At 54.9% G+C, this 18,031-nt stretch overlaps 1 protein-coding gene across 2 annotated transcripts; it reads right to left on the minus strand.

The window, feature by feature from the left end:
* Nucleotides 1-3,723: 3,723 nt before the first annotated feature.
* PTPN2 (protein tyrosine phosphatase non-receptor type 2) lies at nucleotides 3,724-16,082 on the minus strand. 2 transcript variants are annotated; one of them, XM_078879493.1, is made up of 10 exons: nucleotides 15,637-16,082; nucleotides 10,981-11,071; nucleotides 10,285-10,349; nucleotides 9,463-9,561; nucleotides 8,436-8,570; nucleotides 7,507-7,716; nucleotides 7,106-7,279; nucleotides 6,159-6,349; nucleotides 5,945-6,046; nucleotides 3,724-5,517 (listed from the first exon to the last, which is right to left on the minus strand). In XM_078879493.1, the coding sequence occupies exons 1-10, from the start codon at nucleotides 15,955-15,957 to the stop codon at nucleotides 5,505-5,507; spliced, it is 1,401 nt and encodes a 466-aa protein (XP_078735619.1). In that variant the 5' UTR covers nucleotides 15,958-16,082; the 3' UTR covers nucleotides 3,724-5,504. The 2 variants fall into 2 exon arrangements, with proteins under 2 accessions (XP_078735619.1, XP_078735617.1); XM_078879491.1 differs by having other exon boundaries at nucleotides 10,249-10,349.
* Between the last annotated feature and the right edge of the window lie 1,949 nt (nucleotides 16,083-18,031).

Here is an 18,031-nt window from a genome sequence, read left to right on the forward strand (position 1 = left end):
CGCCACGGCCACGAGCGCCCACTTCTGGGTTGGCCGCCGGCCCGGTCGACAAGGAATTCCTCAGAGATGTGGCGGTTTTCGAAATCACTTTGTTTGTGTGTAATCATGTGATCGCCTTAGAGCAGGGGTGAGAACCTATGGGCCCCCGCGGCTTCATTCCACACAGCCCACAACTTCATTTGCCATGGCTTGTGGACTTCATTCGATACGACCTGCCATTTTACTTGATGCGGCACACGAACGATATTTATCCACTGCTGAAAAACTCTAAATCGGGTCCTGGAGGGTGGAACGTTTTCGACCACCTGGAAATGCTGTGCTAATTTTAGAACCCACGGTCACCTCTGTCGTACCCTGCTACAGACAGAGGTGCATCGGCATGCGTGCGTGCCTGCGGTTGCTCTCCCCAGGGCATTTGAAAGTCCTATTCGGCCTTCAGTCAGTAAAAAGTTCCCCCTCCCTGCTGTATCTTGAACGAAGCGAGCGTGGGGGACGATCGTTTGGTCGAGCGACGGGAGCGTGAGCTCACGGCGCAACTCGTTTACGGACAACGGCTCGACTCGTCGCTGCTCTCCGCTCGGCCACAACGCGACGCCGGCTGCCGCCCTCATTCCGTAGAGCTGCTGCTGCCACTGTTGCTATTAACCGCGGGGCTTACCCGTGGCTGGCAGCACATGGTTTTTTTGCCCAAATCGTTTTTTTGCACTGCAGAGGAGCGGCGTTTCGGTCCGGAGTGGCAGAGTCTGCAGCCATCATTCCCTCACGTGTTGACGGAAAGACGACTCGCGACGAGGTGACCATTCCGGCTCGTGGGACTTTGCGTTCCATCTCACGGTTACCGTTGTTTTGTTTACAGCGCGTGATACCGGTCGAGTGGCGCGCTTGCCGCTGCCCGCACGCGCCGCGTTGGAGCGCGGCTCCTTGCGCCGCAGCGGCGATCGACTTGAAAGTGCCTCGACTTTGTAGAGTAACGCGCGCACTTGCAGCAGCCCGCCGTGGGAGAGAGAGGCCCCGGGGGAGCGAGTGGGACCTGGGGAAGGGGAGAGAGCCCCAATGTGGGTGGGCGAGGGATTGGCCCAGCACGGGTGAGGGAGACTGGGTGAGCAATGGAGACCTTGGCTGGTTGAGAGGTACTTGATTTTTTAAAAGAAATTTGCACTCCACCCATGAAAAACATGCAGCTGCTGCCATTTGTCCAAGTGCAGTGTTGATCTAAGTTTAACGAAGTAGGTTCCAGACAAGTTAATTTAATACCCAGATGGGCTGAACATTGTAATAGTACTATGTAATTTGTTGCATAACAATGTAAATCCAAATATTCAAAATAGTAAATAACACTTCTATAAAACTTGACTTTTTAAGTATTATTGGCTTAACTGACAGAGCCACTCAAAAAGCACATCTGCTCTCGGCTCCCTCCCAAGTCCTCACCGTTTTTTTTACCGAATCTTGTCCCTGTGATGATTTCCCCTCGTGGGAACAAATTCACGACGATGAACGGGGCAGTGCGAGGCGCTCGTCACTGGAATAACATTGACGACTCGCGGGGGTGTTGAGTGATTGAGTTACATCTCGGCAACGAAAACAGAGTTTGTTGATTGGTCTATAGAGCACGCAACCTCGGGTTGTCGTGTGACCTTTGCCTATTCTAATTGGACGTTTCCATCCAAATTTGCGTTAGATTTGGTGACGGTTGCCCTAAATTCTGCCCGGTTTATCGTCGCGGCGTTCAGGTTTTAGTGGAAGAGGGACCGAGTTTTACAGGGAGCGCGCGAGCAGCGCGTGGGTTGTGAGAGGGCTGCACAGCTGGGCCTGGTCTAACCAACAGCTGGTGAGTGTGGGGACCGAATCCGCTGTGCGATATGAATTTAACGCTTTTTAAAATTCCATTTTGTTTCCGCTCGGGGCCAAACCCGTGACCCCTCTCGGGGGTTCAAGAGGCGGACCACCCCGGGGCGGCTCGGCGACGATCAACCGCGTGGGTGGCGTTGCTGAAACAGCGTGAAAGTCGAAGTGTGGGGTTTATTTTTAGTTGCGGTGATAATTAATAATGTAATTGCGTACAAAAAGTTCAAAGCAAACCGATGACTCAGTACAGTATTTAGATGCGAGCGGGGTGCGGAGGTCGCCTCCCTCTCGCACAACTCGACTGCCGTGAGGTTCAACGATCGTAGCGATTCAGCCTCTCGATGACATCCAGCACAGCGCCATTTGATTCAACGGAGAATCCCAGGCTCGGCTTCATCATCCCGGACAAAAGATGTTGATGATGCCGGGGCTGAGCCGGGTGGGTATTTGAACAGGGAGACTGCTTGGGGAAGAGTAAGTGCCGTATGCTTCACGGTCAACATTAAAAGTCCAATGACGTCTATCGCCTGAGTGGGTCATTGTGTGCTGGCGTCACGGTCCAATTGGATGATGCATTACATAGCAATCAATACTTTCCGACGCAAAATTTGGCAGGACTCTCCCTGAGAAAGAGTCATGAGACTCAGAGAGGCTCTTCTGGGTAAATAGGTGTCAATATATAAATAAAATAAAAAGGCAACGTTTGTACAGTTTGCATCGCTCTCAAACGGTCATCGATTCTCACGGACGGACGATGCAACTGCTGGTCACCGAGACCGACGGGATCTCTTCCGCTGAATCGCCACACGTGTGCGTGTGTGCGTGCCTGGCGGTGCGTGCGGTGAGTCGTGTATACTTGGAATGTTACTACGCGAGAGGCCAAAGTGGAGTGGTCACACCAACCCATTACCAACATATGCAAGTGGGGGAAAGCATCGACGCGTCGTTGGCACCCAGGGCGCAATGCCTCAGTCTATTCCTGGGAGACCGAGGGTCGGTGGCACATGAGTCGGAGTATTCACAGCCAGAGGGACCCTGGATGCGGATGCGGTGAGGAAATGTGTGCCCGGTCATCGACCCGGAGCCGGCGAGATGCAGTGCTGCTGGCGGCGTCATGATACTCTCCCCCACGCGGGCAGCATCAGCTCCACCATCGCGTCGCCCACCCTCGCCGTAGTCGCCCATGCGAGGCTCCGCTCGGAATAACAACGCGTAGTCGACCACGTGACGACGGAGATAGTTTAAAATAAAACGTCTTCACCACTTCTCCCGTCTTCGCGTCTCTCATTTCTGTCGGCGTCATTTCTTTAACTTCATCCCGATTGCGCTATCGGCATCGCGTTGTCTCTGTCCGATCCATTTGGAGCAGTGAGACCCACCCACCCACCCCCGTGTGAAGAGAACGGCCCATGGAAGCAGATATCACAGCGCTCCCTTTAACATGAAATCCATTCGAGTGACCTCTGGTCCACACAACGAAGCCCACAGGCGGATACAGTATCACACAGCTACTGTCACCTCTGGGTGGATCCACACACGTGCAGCAGCAGCGCTTTCCCACCCACTGCTACAGACAGTAATGACGGTCAAACCGATATTTTTCATTCTAGGAGCTAGAATTGAGTCAAATTAAGTGCAGAACCAAACTTGAATGTAATAGATATTTTTGCGTGCAGTCATTGGCGACCGGGCATTTGAGAACAGTTTCCTGAGTCGTAGGTGAAACCCGGACTTAAACAGAGATCTCGGTAATGGTCAGCTCAGCGCTCAGATTTAATCTGGGGTTTAGTTTCAGACAACCTTGGAGCCCGCGTCGCCACTCAACTGTGTAATGGCACCGCGATGTGATGACGGTGCAGGAGAGCGAGGGGGTGTTGTTGGAATGTTTCTTTATTTCGCAAGCATCATCCACATTTCCACCAAGAGGCTGGAACCGGGAAAGGTCCTGCGCTGGCAACACCAGGAGAACCAAGTCACACCACCACAACCAACTCTCAAACCGCAAAACAACGCACACAATCATGACATCCACACCATGTATACCATCACAACACTGAGACCACCAACTACACTCGCACCACCAATACCGCTCGCACCAGCAGGGCGCTCAAACCTGACGCAAGCGTTTGCAATCCCTGCCCTCTACAACCTGCACTGCCGTTTGCTGGGCAGCTTCACGTGCAGCAGGAGTCGCGTGCAGACCGACACGGTGCAAAAAACACCATAGATAGCCACACGCGGGTCTTTTAAGCCTGATCCAAGGCTGGGCTTGTGTACAAGTGTGAGTGATTTAAAGTGGTGACGTCACTGCCACTTCGTGCCAAATGGCAGTTGTGATTTATAACAGGAAATCTTATTTCGTATGGCTGATGTTGATGTCGTGCAAGAGTTGGAATTTTACACCGAGGTGGTTGAGCCAGATAATTGCATCAAGAGGAGCAGAGTGGTGAACCGCGACTGTGATGAATCGGCGTTACACACCCCATGGGTCCTGTGCTGGGTGGTGACCACAGTTGCCGCACACTGCCCAGAGTTAACGTTCCATTTATGCATCATCATCAGGTATAGCCACCTCTGCCATGGCTTGTGGATGTGGCTCAAAGTTGTGGCTCAAAGTTGTGGCTCAAAGTTGTGGCCCATGAGCACATCGGCAGTGCACCGAGTCGACTGGAGACGTCGGGTCGTGGCAGCGGTTGGCGATGAGAGATCACGAGGCCAGCAGCCGCCGACACCACGGGCTGACTTGGCACGAGTCACATGACTTGTGACATCACAATACCAGTGCTTTACCATAGCACTCGCTACACTCACCACGCCGCTCGCACCACCGCTACCAAGGTTGACATGCAAACAAGCACTCGCAACACATTCCAAGATTCCCCACACACGCCGCCCTTCACAGGCGACTTCACTTTCCTCACCGGGGGATAAATACCCTTCCGCACCCCGGTCCCTCCTTGCCCCCGAGCGAGGGCGGGGCCCGACTCCCCAGCCAGCACCCCGCCACTAGCCAATTCATTACCGCTAACGAGCGTGGTGACAAAACCTGAGGCCGATAGAAAAATAACACGAGTACAAAACACGGCAGTCTTGGGAACATCGCATCGCCGCACCTCGACACAGCTCCGGTCCACCCCTCTTCCATGCCGCGCCCATCAGAGGCAGAAGTCCGACTCTAGTGGTGCCCTCTCTTAGTCTGCCTGTCCGGGCAAGCTGTCAATCATTAACAAAAACACACGTGGAGCATTCACATTGCCCCGCTCTTGAAACTTGTGGCCGCGTCAAGACAGCCGCAGCAGCAGTAGCCGCAGCAGGAGGAGGAGGAGAAAGCAAAGGAGGAGGAGGATATGGAGGCAGTGGAACCTGGAGGCTTCTGCAGACCCCACACCATTGCTGCAGAAGCTCTTTGACAAAAACAGAAAAATCTCCCTTCACTTCGCCAGCTCAAGGTTCCCTGGAAGCCGCCTGTCCTCGCGGCGCGTCGCGCCCGTGGTGGCGCTTCACGCCTGTGGTGGTGCCCCGGGCCAAGCCGCTGTCGCCGCCGCTGTCGCCGCCGCTGTCGCCGCCGCCACCGCCGCCAAGGTAATTCCGTTGCGTGGCGCGCATGCCACCGCCCGCCGTTGTCATGGGCCGAGTGCCGGCCGACGTAGCGAGGGCTAGGGCCGCAACCTGAGGTGGGGAGACACGCGGACACGAGAGACGCGGGGATGGCACGGTAAAAGACCAGCGGGTGTACTGGCGACGATCAACAGTGACCGTGTTCCCATTAGTGCCGAGACGACTCGTTGATTGTGGATTCATCGATTAAATATCATAATCGACAGTACGAAGTGAGGCCGATTACTCGGGCTGCTTTAACAATGGCAGCCACCCCACGTTATTTGCCAAAGGTGCGAAACCCCCTACAAACACAATCCAGCATCCCGCGCAGAAACACGCGCGTGTGCCAAGGGTGGCGTTGCACCTCGCCTGGCACAAGCGCCGTGGCGACATCACTGCCACTTGGTGGCGAATGGCGTTTGTGGTTGTTGTTTGGGGTGGCGGTTTGGGCGGGGCAGGGAGGGAAAGCGAAGAGGAGGGCCACTGCTGGACGCACCTCTTACAACTGCTCTCTCCCCCATCGTCGTCCGGAAGCTGCAGAGGAGGAGAATCCGACTTCCGCTTGAGGCTCTTGCTCTCCGCGTCACTCGCATCGTCCCTTCACAAGCAGAGAGGAATGCGGCAACATTAGTCGAGTCGCCCTCACGAACGTCTCTGGGGTAGTGAAGAGAAATGGGAGGTGAGGGCGGGGAGGTTATAAGAAACCTCACCTTTGCCGCTCATCATCCTCCCTTGGGGCCGCCCTCTCCACCGCACCATGTGACCACCACGTGACCCCGGCATTGTCGGCTTCACCCGTGGCGCCACCGGCCTCGCCGTCGCTGCCCCGCACAGCCACGGTTGCCAGCGCCTGCTCTCCCAACCGTTCTCCCTCCGCTCCCTCAGCTCCACACTCCTCCTCCTTTCAGCAAGTAAAATTATGACATTCACATTTGGTATTTGTGCCATTCTTAAAGCGCGAGGCTATCACAAAGGAAGGTTCCTCATTTGAGTAACTTGCAGAGGTGGGACAAAGTCATTGTTATGCAAGTCCAAGTCGAGTCGCAAGTCATCAAATTCATGACTCGAGTCTGACTCGAGTCCAAGTCACATGACTCGAGTCCACATCTCATAGGTGGGACAAAGTCATTGTTATGCAAGTCCAAGTCGAGTCGCAAGTCATCAAATTCATGACTCGAGTCTGACTCGAGTCCAAGTCACATGACTCGAGTCCACACCTCTGGTAACTTGCGAGTGAAGATTTCGAATTTGGAAATTTTGGAGCCCGATACCGGCACACATCGCCTTCCACGTTTCAAATAATGTGACGGGATCTGTAACGTCCGCTGTGTGGCACACAGTGCGCTGTAGCATTCATGGTTAATACACCCGCGGTATTAACCAGGGCAGCCGAGAGGCTCGATCCGCGATCCTCTGCAAGATGCGGCAATCGCGTGCCCGCTCGGCCCACGCGACCTGCAACCGGCCAGGTGGGGAGAATGACACCGCATTCCCAGCGAACGAAGCAAATGCAACACGTGAGGCCGTGGCATCACGCATGTTCATCCTTTACCCGGCAGCGGCCGGGTAAAGGTGGAGAAAACACACAGTGAGCGGGGTCAAGGGTTGTGTTTTGCCAATCCTATTTTTCCAAGAAAATTACGGAGAGATTCGGCACCTCAGGCAGAACCGCCGCTGCTGATGGCAGGGCGGCGCGCGCGCCCTCCAGGATGGCCAGATAGGAGAAGCGGAGCTGCTCGGGCGTCTGGATGAGCCCCATGCGCGCGTGCCGCATCTGCAGCAGCACCTGGCGCACATCCGGGGGGACGAGACCCTCGCGCGTGCCCTCCACCTGTGGGAGAGACGCGCCGACGCGCCCCGGCTTCCGGTGAAAAAAAGAGGACATTTCGCCCATTGACATACATCGACGAATCATTTCACTCGGTCATTACGTAACACGAACTTAACGCTGCCTCGCCGCTCGCTTCATCGCTCGCTCGCCGATCGAGGCCGGGCCGAGACGCCAGCGAAGCCGCGCGTGTCACGGCGGAGCCGGCGCCGGCCCATCTCGCGTCGTACCAGCGCCAGGCACGTGTCCACCAGGCAGAACGTCCCCGAGCGGCCGATCCCGGCGCTGCAGTGCACGACCAGCGGCCCGAGCTCCGGCGACAGCGACGCCGAGGCCCTGACCCGGAAGAGGAAGTCGAGGAAGTGCGTGGGGGATTCTGGGACTCCAAAGTCGGGCCACTTGGTGTAGTGGAAGTGCAGAACCGTCCGAGTCTCTTTGGTCTGCATGGGGAAAACCGTGACGTGGGCGTTGACTCACTCGCCAGCCACGGTGGGGGCAGCGCCGCCGTGGCCGACCGGGAGCGCGCTCGGCACTTATTGCGGAGGTTTGCGGTTCAGGCCCCGTGGCCGCCCCGGTTAATACTGTGAGTGCAGTTACCATAAATACTACGCGCCATCTGCTTCACACTGAACATTAAAGACCCTGCAATGTTATGCACCGTAGAGGAGGCCGCGTGTGCCAGCATCACCATGAGAACCACTTTACCATATTTGCAACTACAACTTGCAACTGTGGTTTAATTGTGAATTTGCAAGTGTAATTTATCCTCTCTCTAGAAATTTGTACTGTTTCTGTAATTGTTTTCACGCATTATTCTCTTGTTCAAGTTCACGTGTGATTTTTTAAATGTATCCCTCAATGTAACTTCTCCTGTAATTTTTGCATACACATACACACATGCACGCACACAAAGATCCCCTGTATAGCCTTAACAGACTGTTGTGGCAAGTGCTGTTAGCGAGCACCTGTGAAGGCCAGAAAGGCACACGAGCAGGTACTCATTTGAGGCTAAGGGAGGCCCAGGACCAGTTCAGATAATCGGCACTGTTGGCCGTGAGCGAGAATCAAACTCGGGTGGCCAGGTTCGTGGTGCAGCGCGTTAATCGCTACACTACTGCTCCCCACACACACACACACACGAGCGAACACATGCACGCACCGGCAGGAAGTGTAGCTGGAGCTCGCGGACGGTGAAGAAGGGCGTGCGCTCCTCGCCCAGCAGCGTGACGACCGGGGAGTCGCGGAAGCTCTTGGGCGCGTCCCTCCGCTTGGGCCAGTACTGCTCACACTTTTTCTGAGCACGCAACATGCAAGGAGCGGTGGGGCACAGACGGCCACGATTAACTGCAGCCATAGTGAGCCATGGCCTATCCACTGCCGGACGTAGGCCTTCCCACACCGCGGCCATACATTAGTTGAGTTTAAGCCGATTACTTGGCTGAAACTTATAATATAATCAACGAAATTGCGTTGTGGCCGATTACTCAGGCCACTTAAACCCCCTCCCCTTCCACCCGCACCCCAGAAGCCCCGCACACCACCTCCCATCCAGTGACATGCGTGGGAACAAAATCGAGCCACTCGTATGCGTGTCGTTCGTGTCTATCTGATAAGTTAAGCCATCGGAAGATTAATCGATTACTCAAACAATCTCAAGTGTAGCCCGGCTGTACGATCAACGGTCCACTCTGCCCAGTAGTTCGGTGGATCGTTGCAATACAGGATAATCCTGGGATCAAGGATAATTACAGCCGCGTTGCCACACGAGATTACAGTCACAAATACATTGCACTTCCAATCAATAATTATAAATGACACGATCACAAACTGGAACGGACCCCAAGTTGTATTCAGTGTTGCGGCGGCCTCTAGTGGTCACAGGGGTTAGGGGAACTCGTTACATCGAACCGACAAGGAGTTTAAAAACAATTGAGTTGACAAAATCGAGCCGCTCATATGCGCATCGTGAGCTGGAGATGGTATGGCAGCCAAAGGAAGGAGCACGGCTCTGAGATGACAACCAGCGCCAAGATGGAGCGCTGAGACCACACTGAGTTCATGCGCCACAGCGAGATGAATTGTGGTGTCGCAGGCGACGGCGTGGGAAGGCCTTTGTCCAGCAGTGGAAAGACCGTGGCTCACTACGATGAGGATGACGACGAGCAGTAAATGGGCGCGCGTCTCACCACGTTATTCTCTACCGTGCGGTTCAGCATCACGATGGCACGAGAATTCTGCTCCCACACCATCTGCCAGAAGTGTCCGCACGTGTTGGGCAGTGGGGCCTGCGGGCACAGGGCAGGGGACGGGGCGGGAGGGAAAGGTGGCACATCCCACGAACGAACGCAGCTGGCGGACCTGGTCGTACCCCATAGCCCAGGAGGCAGCGTTGCCAACCCATCGAGTTTGTCGCCAGGCCGAGCAAAACGTCCGGGTTTCCCGAGTGACAGCGTTGCCACGAACATGACGCAGATGCGCGAGTGATTCGAGGTGTGTGTGAGGCATTCCTGTATCGGTTCACCGTGAGCAAAACTCAGCAAACTGTCTAGCGGTTTGGGAAGCGATGGCCTGGTGGTTCCCGTGCTGCGCTATGAACCCGGCGACCCGAGTTCGATTCCCGCTCACGGCCAACATCGGTGACAAATATCTGAACTGGTCCTAGGTGTCTCCTAGCTCGAATCAGCCTTATGTGAGTACTTGGTGTAGCGTGTATCAAAAAATTTGCACTGGGGAGCCAAAGGCGGCCGGGTGTGGTGCTGGCCACCCACCCCCTTAGATGCTAAGCGAGCAGCACTTGCACCAAGTCTTTGTCTAGCGGTGGTATTGTTGACGACTTGGTAGCGTCTATCCATCGACCCCCAGCGACTGCTTGAGGTGAGCTTGTCGGCTCTGGGCTTTAAGGGGTGGGCACCACCGCCGGGTAGTTCACCCAGTGGCGACCCCAGGTGGGATTGACCTGACCTAGTGGTCACCTGTGCCAGAATGTAGCTGCGTTGAGCTTGTGGCACCTGCACCAGGCTGGCGTTGATGTAGTCGCCATCTCCACTCTGCAGCCGCACGCGGCTGTGGTCAACTGGAGGGGGGGGGGGGTGGAGGTCACAGTTGTAATCATAAGGTAATGCATGTGTGCTGTGTGTGCCGTATGTGCAAGCACATACGGTACACACACATACACCGATGACAGATTGCCCATGTAGCCTACACAGGATGTCGGGTCAAGTGTTATCCATGATAACCTATGAAGGCCTGCACGGTACATGAAGGGGTGGGTGGGAGGTTTACAGGACAGATCCAGGTGTTATGCATTGACTGAGATGATGTTTGATGGATGCGGCACCTGTGCCACCCCACTAACAATAACGTCAACTTGTAACGCACCGCGCAATATTTGCTCGCTCTCGAACAGTGAAAAGGACTCAGAGGCGTGTGGAGGAACCACAGAGAAGCAGCAAGGCAGGAGTCACGATGCGAGCCGGCGCACTAATATGAACATGTTTTCAGCGAGTTAAGGAGTGTTTGCATGTAGGAGGAAACCGTAGTACATGGAAAAAACCCACGCATGCGTGGGGCAAGAACACACCATCCCATACAGATGGAACAGGTGAGGACCACAGCGCTGGGATACAGGCAGCCACATACAAGGGGGCTACTGGGGCCTGGCTCTTAGCGCCGTGCGAGCGGCGACGCCCCGCGCGTCCACTCACAGGGGCTGACGTCACGATAGCGGTTGCGCCGGCTGTTCTCGGGCCGCTTGGCGGCCTTGTAGGGACAGGCGGCAGACTCCTCGCGCAGCTCCTGCCGATAGCACGGGGCGGGGGGGCGCGGGGGTAGAGAGCGGAGGCGGTGGTGTGAGGAGCGTGGAAGGGCAAGGGTAATCACGTTTCGAAACAAGGCATCGAATAAACTCCCCATCAAACTGGGACGACGACTTCTTAGTACGACGATTCTCAAGTCTCACCGCGAGGATTCTTCAGTCTCACCCACGATCCTTCACGTGTCCATCAGTTGGAATCTCTGCCTGTCCAATCCCTCGCTACCAGCTCAGTGCGACGATGGCACAAACCCATGCCAATGCGAATGCCACCGCGGCGCTACTACTACTATAACCGCGCGGCCGTTTCATGGGAGCATTTCTGCGAAACGGTTGAGCGCAGGATTCCTGGAACCCGGGTGGTGTCTTGGCACTCCGCGGCTGGGAGGCTCGTGACGGAGGGGAACACAAATAACAATTCCTTCATACGGGAGGGGGGCGAGGCCCTGCTGGGACCAGGAGCCTCCTTCTCAGAGGAAGTGCCGCGTCGGGACATACACCTCGCACTTTCGTCAAACAAGCTGGTTCTAGCATGACGAAGAATAACACTTCACGTGATGCTTCACAATGCCAATGATTATTACGAATATCCACTTTCTTGTTCGCTCCAAGCTACACCGCGGTCATTAATAATTATATTCTTTATTCTATAAAGTGCCTTTCATATCGAAATATCTCAAAGCAATTTACATAAAAAAACGACCCATGACTCACATCAATTATCGGGCTCAAGAATCCATGTGAGTCGTGAAGAGACCGTGAAAAAGTGTTACAGCCTCCACTCTTCGCACACAAAATCTCGCGCAAATAACATTATTATTATCGTTATTATAATTACATCATTGGTAGACCATGTAAAACCAAACGTTTTGGCTCTTTACACTTTTCCGGGAAATCGATAATTTTCCTCAGTCGAGACGACTCAGACTTTATCCCCGGGGACACAGCAAAGTCGGTATCTGTTGTTCGTTGTGAGATAACAATTTCACCCCGACCGCGACGTAGGCTCCAACCACAGCCTACGAGAATGCATGGGGGGAGACTTAGTCCCTCACTTACCAACTCAACCAAAAAGCGCACGCGTTAATGTGCTCAACCAAAGGAGGGGGAGCAGCGGTAAAGGGGGAGACCTGAATGGCAAAGGAGGGGGGGGGAGAAAGGGTTGTGCGATGAAAAAAAATTGTGCCGATGGAAGAGATGGCCAAAATGATGTCCACCTAATGCTTTTTGTCCAGCCTTGTCGCACCCGGCCCTGGAATGTCCCACTCACACCACCACCACCCCCGTTGCCATCATCCCTTCCATGTGTGATGCATCCTGGCTGAGCCCACTTTTCTCAACGGCCGAGATGGTGGTGTCTCTATCTTGCACGTCTTCTCAATTCCAAGTTTCCCTCATGGTGGAACTCCCAGCGTGCATGCTCTCCACGCTTCACTGCGAAGCGAAGCTCTCTCGTGACCTCTGCCATAGGCTGCGTTTCAAGTCCACGTCATGGCAGCCAAAATGCCCCGATTGAGAACATGCATCTATCGGAGTGTTGGTATGTCACTTTTCATTCATGCGTCGTCGTCGTAATCATCAGCCATGCTCTATCCACTGCTGCATGAAGTCCTCTCCAAGGCGCCGCCACCTCTCACAATCCAGCGATGTAACAATCAACTGAACAACCTGGACGTAAATGATTTTGTCGCTGTTTTTTTATTTCTCGTGTGATTAGTTTATGGCCGTTTTACACCTTCTTTGTTCGTTGTGTAATATTCCTAAAGGACCCTATACTCGTTATCTGCAATGTTGATGTTTTTGTCTTTGTTCCCGCTACTGTGCTCACCCACCACAGATCTCCCTTGTAAAATAGCAGAGAAACTAGCTAAACAGGATCATCTCTGAAGAAAAAAAATCAAATAAACTCAAAACTGAAAGTCTTGAGAACGTCACAGGATCTTTACCACCTCCATGTCAATGCACCCACAGTAGTAACCAGAGCAGCCCTTGGAATCGAACCGTGATCCTCTGCAAGATGTGGCAATTGCGCGACCGCTCGGCCCGTGGGACTCGCAACTGGCCACGTCAGGAGAATGACACCGCAATCCGAAGGGAGGAAGAAGTGCGCAACGTGCGATGCCGTGGCAAGTTGCAGCACGAGTGTTCAACGTTGCAGCACGCGAATTCAAGCGAATAAGGAGTGGCATCCGGGTAAACGGGGAGAGCATGCAGAGTGAGGGGGGGTCAAGGGTCGCACGGTTGGCTAATCCGACTTTTCCAAGAATCTCACAGAAAGATTCCTGGCGATGATGATACCGGAATTCGACCACAAACGTCTGCCTGTCACACACGCAACCACCTCATCCATTGAGACAACAGCCACACAACAAAAACCACGCACAACCGCCTGCCAGTCACACGCACACACGCCAACCGACGGAACAAGCGTGCACACGCATCAATCACAGTCATCATTAACCCCAACTAAGACGGTGGTCTGGGAAAGTGTTAAGTGAGCACCAATGCTGTCTCATCCCTGTGCTCGGCCAATTGATTCGCAAGCAGGCGATTCGATGAGTGTCTCGAGCCTTAATAATCGATATTAAATCGATGCGTCGGTTCACTGATCCTGCATCAGGACACCATCACGGTTGACACTAGTTATTGCACTACAGCTCCAGCACAGGTCGAGTTAAGGGGATTTCCTGATCAAATGAGCAGCCCTGCGCCGGTGGTGGAAAATCCACATTCCTATGGCGGGGACGAGTCTATCCACAGGACAACCACTGTTGATTTTCCGACAGAGTGATTATAGAATTATTTCCCCCGGAGGGAGGGAGGAATGATAGATGGGCAGAGTCAACCCCCCTTCACCACCACGAACCAGGATTTTGGACTCACAACCTTCAGCCGATTTCCCTGTGTAACTATAGTAGATTCTTACATTGAACAGTGAAGTGAATAACATCTAACTTTATTGTTAAAAGTAGAAACATAAGAATAGGTTTTACCCTTTCCGGCAATAAATCAGGTGTCAAGATGTTCAGACACCAATTAGATACCTTTTGCAAGGCGTAGTCTGCATTAACCCACACATACGTGTGGCAAAACATGCATGTTTGACACCTTGAACAAGGTATCTATTTGGTATTTGAACATCTTAACACCTCTTTTATTGTCATGAAGGGTAACACCCTATTCTGATTTTTCATCATTTTGGATGTTGGCAAAAAAGGTCCCATAGATGTAACTTTATTATGTCTGTGTTTGTTAAACTTGAACACACGAATTGGTGAGCAATTACGGGGAATGTGACACGGGGCAGCCCCTCCCCCCGCCCCCCACTGGCGTCAACTTCCTCTACCTAGAATCTCGGTTTCTCCACACAAATGTAGCTCGACTTGAAATCACCCCAAAGAGCAAAAACAAAACTCGGCACACCCGTCAGTAACACTTAAAACGAGCGAGTATATACCGGGCGACGTTTCGGGCAAATGGGCCTTCGCAGCAGCAGCACACTGAGAGGCCACACAGGAAGAAGAGGAGTGTTGTTGACACTATGTAGTCAACTACGGTAGGAGTCTGGGCTCCTTCAGTGGAGGAGGAACAGAAAAACTCCACGAATTCTCTCCTGAAGCTCTCTCGTCGTGGCTGGCAGCCTTCCTGAACGTATTGCCGTCGTGCGCAAGATCGAATAGACACGGAATGTGTTCAAGTCTCCGTGTTAATTTGTGCTCGTGCACCACTGTCCACACAAGAGCCGCAACATCACGAGATCATTAGACAAATGTAAAGTGTGAGAGTCAACAGATGTGACTGCATTCGCCAACCTACCGAGTTAAAATACGTTTAGCACGTGGCAATGCCACCGCAGTGCACACATGTAACGAGTGATAGTGAACACAGGTAACCAGTTACATGTCACGAGTTACATGTAACGAGTGATAGTGAACAATGTAACTCATTACATGTAACTCATTACATGTAACATGTAACTCGTTTTAAGTAACGAGGGGGGGTGCAGTGATGAGGTGGTTCAGGGATTCCTCAGTGGCCGGATAATCGAGGCCCCGGATGAGTCACTGCGACCCCCCCCCCCCCTGGTCCCCTCTGCTCCACAGAAGTTGTCATCGGGTCCCCTTTAGTGCCCCTCGGGGTCGTGTCCCCTCGGGGTCGGGTCCCCTCACGTCTCCTTTGGACCCCTCGGGGTCTTAACCGGTCACCTTTAGCGATCCCAGGTGTCCTCGTGGTCCCCTGTCCACTCCACCCCGTACCTGGTCCCCTGCCTATCATCCCCAGGTTCCCTTTCAGGCACCCCGGGTCCCCACTGGTCCTCGATACCCTCTGGAAACGCGCGGTACACGCCCCCCCCCCCCCTCAGGTCTCCTCTCAGTCAACTCGGAGTATCTCCGATTCGCCTCAGAATCGGGACCCTCTAGCCCCCTTCCAGGTCCCCGCGAGGTACCGCAGCTCCCCCCAGGTCCCCTGCAAGTCCCCGCTGGTCCCCGCGAGGTACCGCAGCTCCCCCCAGGTCCCCTGCAAGTCCCCGCTGGTCCCCGCGAGGTACCTGGTAGACGCGGCTCCACTCGCCCGTCACGTCGATCGCGCGGAATTCCTGCTCCATGGCGCAGGGAGACGACGCCGCTGCCGCCGGGCGGAGAGTCGACCTCGCGGAGCCCCAAATCCGCGGCTGCGGGGTCCCAGAGTCCCCATTGTGGGCCCCGTGGGGGGCCCCATGGGGGGCCCCGTGGGGGGCCCCGTGGGGGGCCTCGTGGGGGGTCCCGTGGGGGGCCCCGTGGGGGTCCGGGTCCCGTTCCCGCACGGGGACGCGCGGCGCCGCCACCGCTTCCATAGCCGGCCTCAGCCCCCGCCGGGCCGTACTGCGCATGCGCGCGAGGGGGGGGATGGGGGGGCTCCCCCCATACTCACCCCCCCCAGCCCCGCCCCTTTCGTTCCGGGAATTGAGAGTAACTTAGTACTGAAGTCACCATGAGGGAGTGAGTGTGAGGGGTGAGTGTGTGAGGGGTGAGGGGTGAGTGTGAGTGTGTGAGGGTGAGTAAGGGGGGGAGGGGGTGAGGGGTGAGGGGTGAGGGGGTGAGTGTGTGAGGGGTGAGGGGGTGAATGTGTGAGGGGGTGAGTGTGTGAGGGGGTGAGTGTGTGAGGGAGTGAGTGTGTGAGGGGTGAGAGGGGGAGGGGGTGAGGGGGTGAGTGTGTGAGGGGTGAGGGGGTGAGTGTGTGAGGGGGTGAGTGTGTGAGGGGGTGAGTGTGTGTGAGGGAGTGTGTGAGGGGTGAAGGGGTGAGTGTGTGATGAGTGAGTGTGTGAGGGGTGAGGGGGGGAGGGGGTGAGTGTGTGTGAGGGGGTGAGTGTGTGTGAGGGAGTGTGTGAGGGGTGAGGGGGGGAGTGTGTGAGGGGGTGAGTGTGTGAGGGGTGAGGGGGTGTGTGAGGGGGTGAGTGTGTGAGGGGTGAGGGGGTGAGTGTGTGAGGGGTGAGGGGGTGAGGATTTAGGGGTGAGTGTGTGATGAGTGTGTGAGGGTTTAGGGGGGAGGGAGTGTGAGTGAGTGTGTGAGGGGTTAGGGTGTGAGTGTGTGATGAGTGAGTGTGTGATGAGTGAGTGTGTGAAGGATTAGGGGGTGAGTGAGTATGTGAGTGTGTGAGGGGTTATGGGGTGAGTGTGAGGGGTTAGGGGGTGAGTGTGTGATGAGTGAGTGTGTGAGGGGTTAGGGGGTGAGTATGTGAGTGTGTGAGGGGTTAGGGGGTGAGTGTGAGGGAGGGAGTGTGAGGGAGGGGTTAGGGGGTGAGTGTGTGTGAGGGAGTGTGTGAGTGAGTGTGTGAGGGAGGGAGTGTGAGGGGTTAGGTGTGAGTGTGATGAGTGAGTATGTGTGTGAGGGGTGAGTGTGTGAGGGGTGAGGGATGTGTGAGTGAAGGGTTAGGGGGTGTGTGTGTAGGGTTAGGGTGTAAGTGTGTGAGGGAGTGTGAGGGGTTAGTGTGTGTGATGAGTGAGTGAGGGGTTAGGGGGTGAGTGTGTGAGTGTGAGAGAGGGAGTGTGTGAGGGAATGAGTGAGTGTGATGAGTGTGTGTGTAGGGTTAGGGTGTAAGTGTGTGAAGGAGTGTGAGGGGTTAGTGAGTGAGTGTGATGAGGGGTTAGGGGGTGCGTGTGTGAAGGAGTGAGTGTGTGAGTGTGAGGGAGGGAGTGTGTGAGGGAATGAGTGAGTGTGATGAGTGTGTGTGTGAGGGGTTAGGGAATGAGTGAGTGTGATGAGTGAGGGCTTAGGGGTGAGTGTGTGAGGGGTTAGGGGGTGCGTGTGTGAGTGTGTGAAGGAGTGAGTGTGTGAAGTGTTAGGGGGTGAGTGTGTGAGTGAGTGTGTGAGTGAGTGTGTGAGGGGGTTAGGGGTGTGTGAGGGAACGAGTTAGTGTGATGGGGTTGGCACAGCTGGTGCATCTGCCAGTCACCTCAGATAATCCCATGGCACCTCTCTGGGTGTCTTCCGCTGTGGCGACGTCACCATCACTTGGTGATGAACGGCGGTTGTTGTTTGAGTGCGGAGTGTGAGAGGGGTTAGGGGGTGAGTGTGTGTGAGTGGGTGAGTGTGAGAGGGGTTAGGGGGTGAGTGTGTGTGAGTGGGTGAGTGTGAGGGGGGTGAGTGTGTGTGAGTGTGAGAGGGGTTAGGGGGTGAGTGTGTGTGACTGGGTGAGTGTGAGAGGGGTTAGGGGGTAAGTGTGTGTGAGTGGGTGAGTGTGAGGGAGGTGAGTGTGTGTGAGTGGGTGAGTGTGGGAGGGAGTGTGTGAGTGAGTGGGTGAGTGTAAAAAGGGGTTAGGGGGTGAGTGTGTGTGAGTGGGTGAGTGTGAGAGGGGTTAGGGGGTGAGTGTGTGTGAGTGGGTGAGTGTGAGGGGGGTGAGTGTGTGTGAGTGTGAGAGGGGTTAGGGGGTGTGTGAGTGGGTGAGTGTGGGAGGACGAGAGTTT

Source organism: Lampetra fluviatilis, chromosome 54, assembly GCF_964198595.1.
Source record: "Lampetra fluviatilis chromosome 54, kcLamFluv1.1, whole genome shotgun sequence".
Lineage (NCBI taxonomy): Eukaryota > Metazoa > Chordata > Hyperoartia > Petromyzontiformes > Petromyzontidae > Lampetra > Lampetra fluviatilis.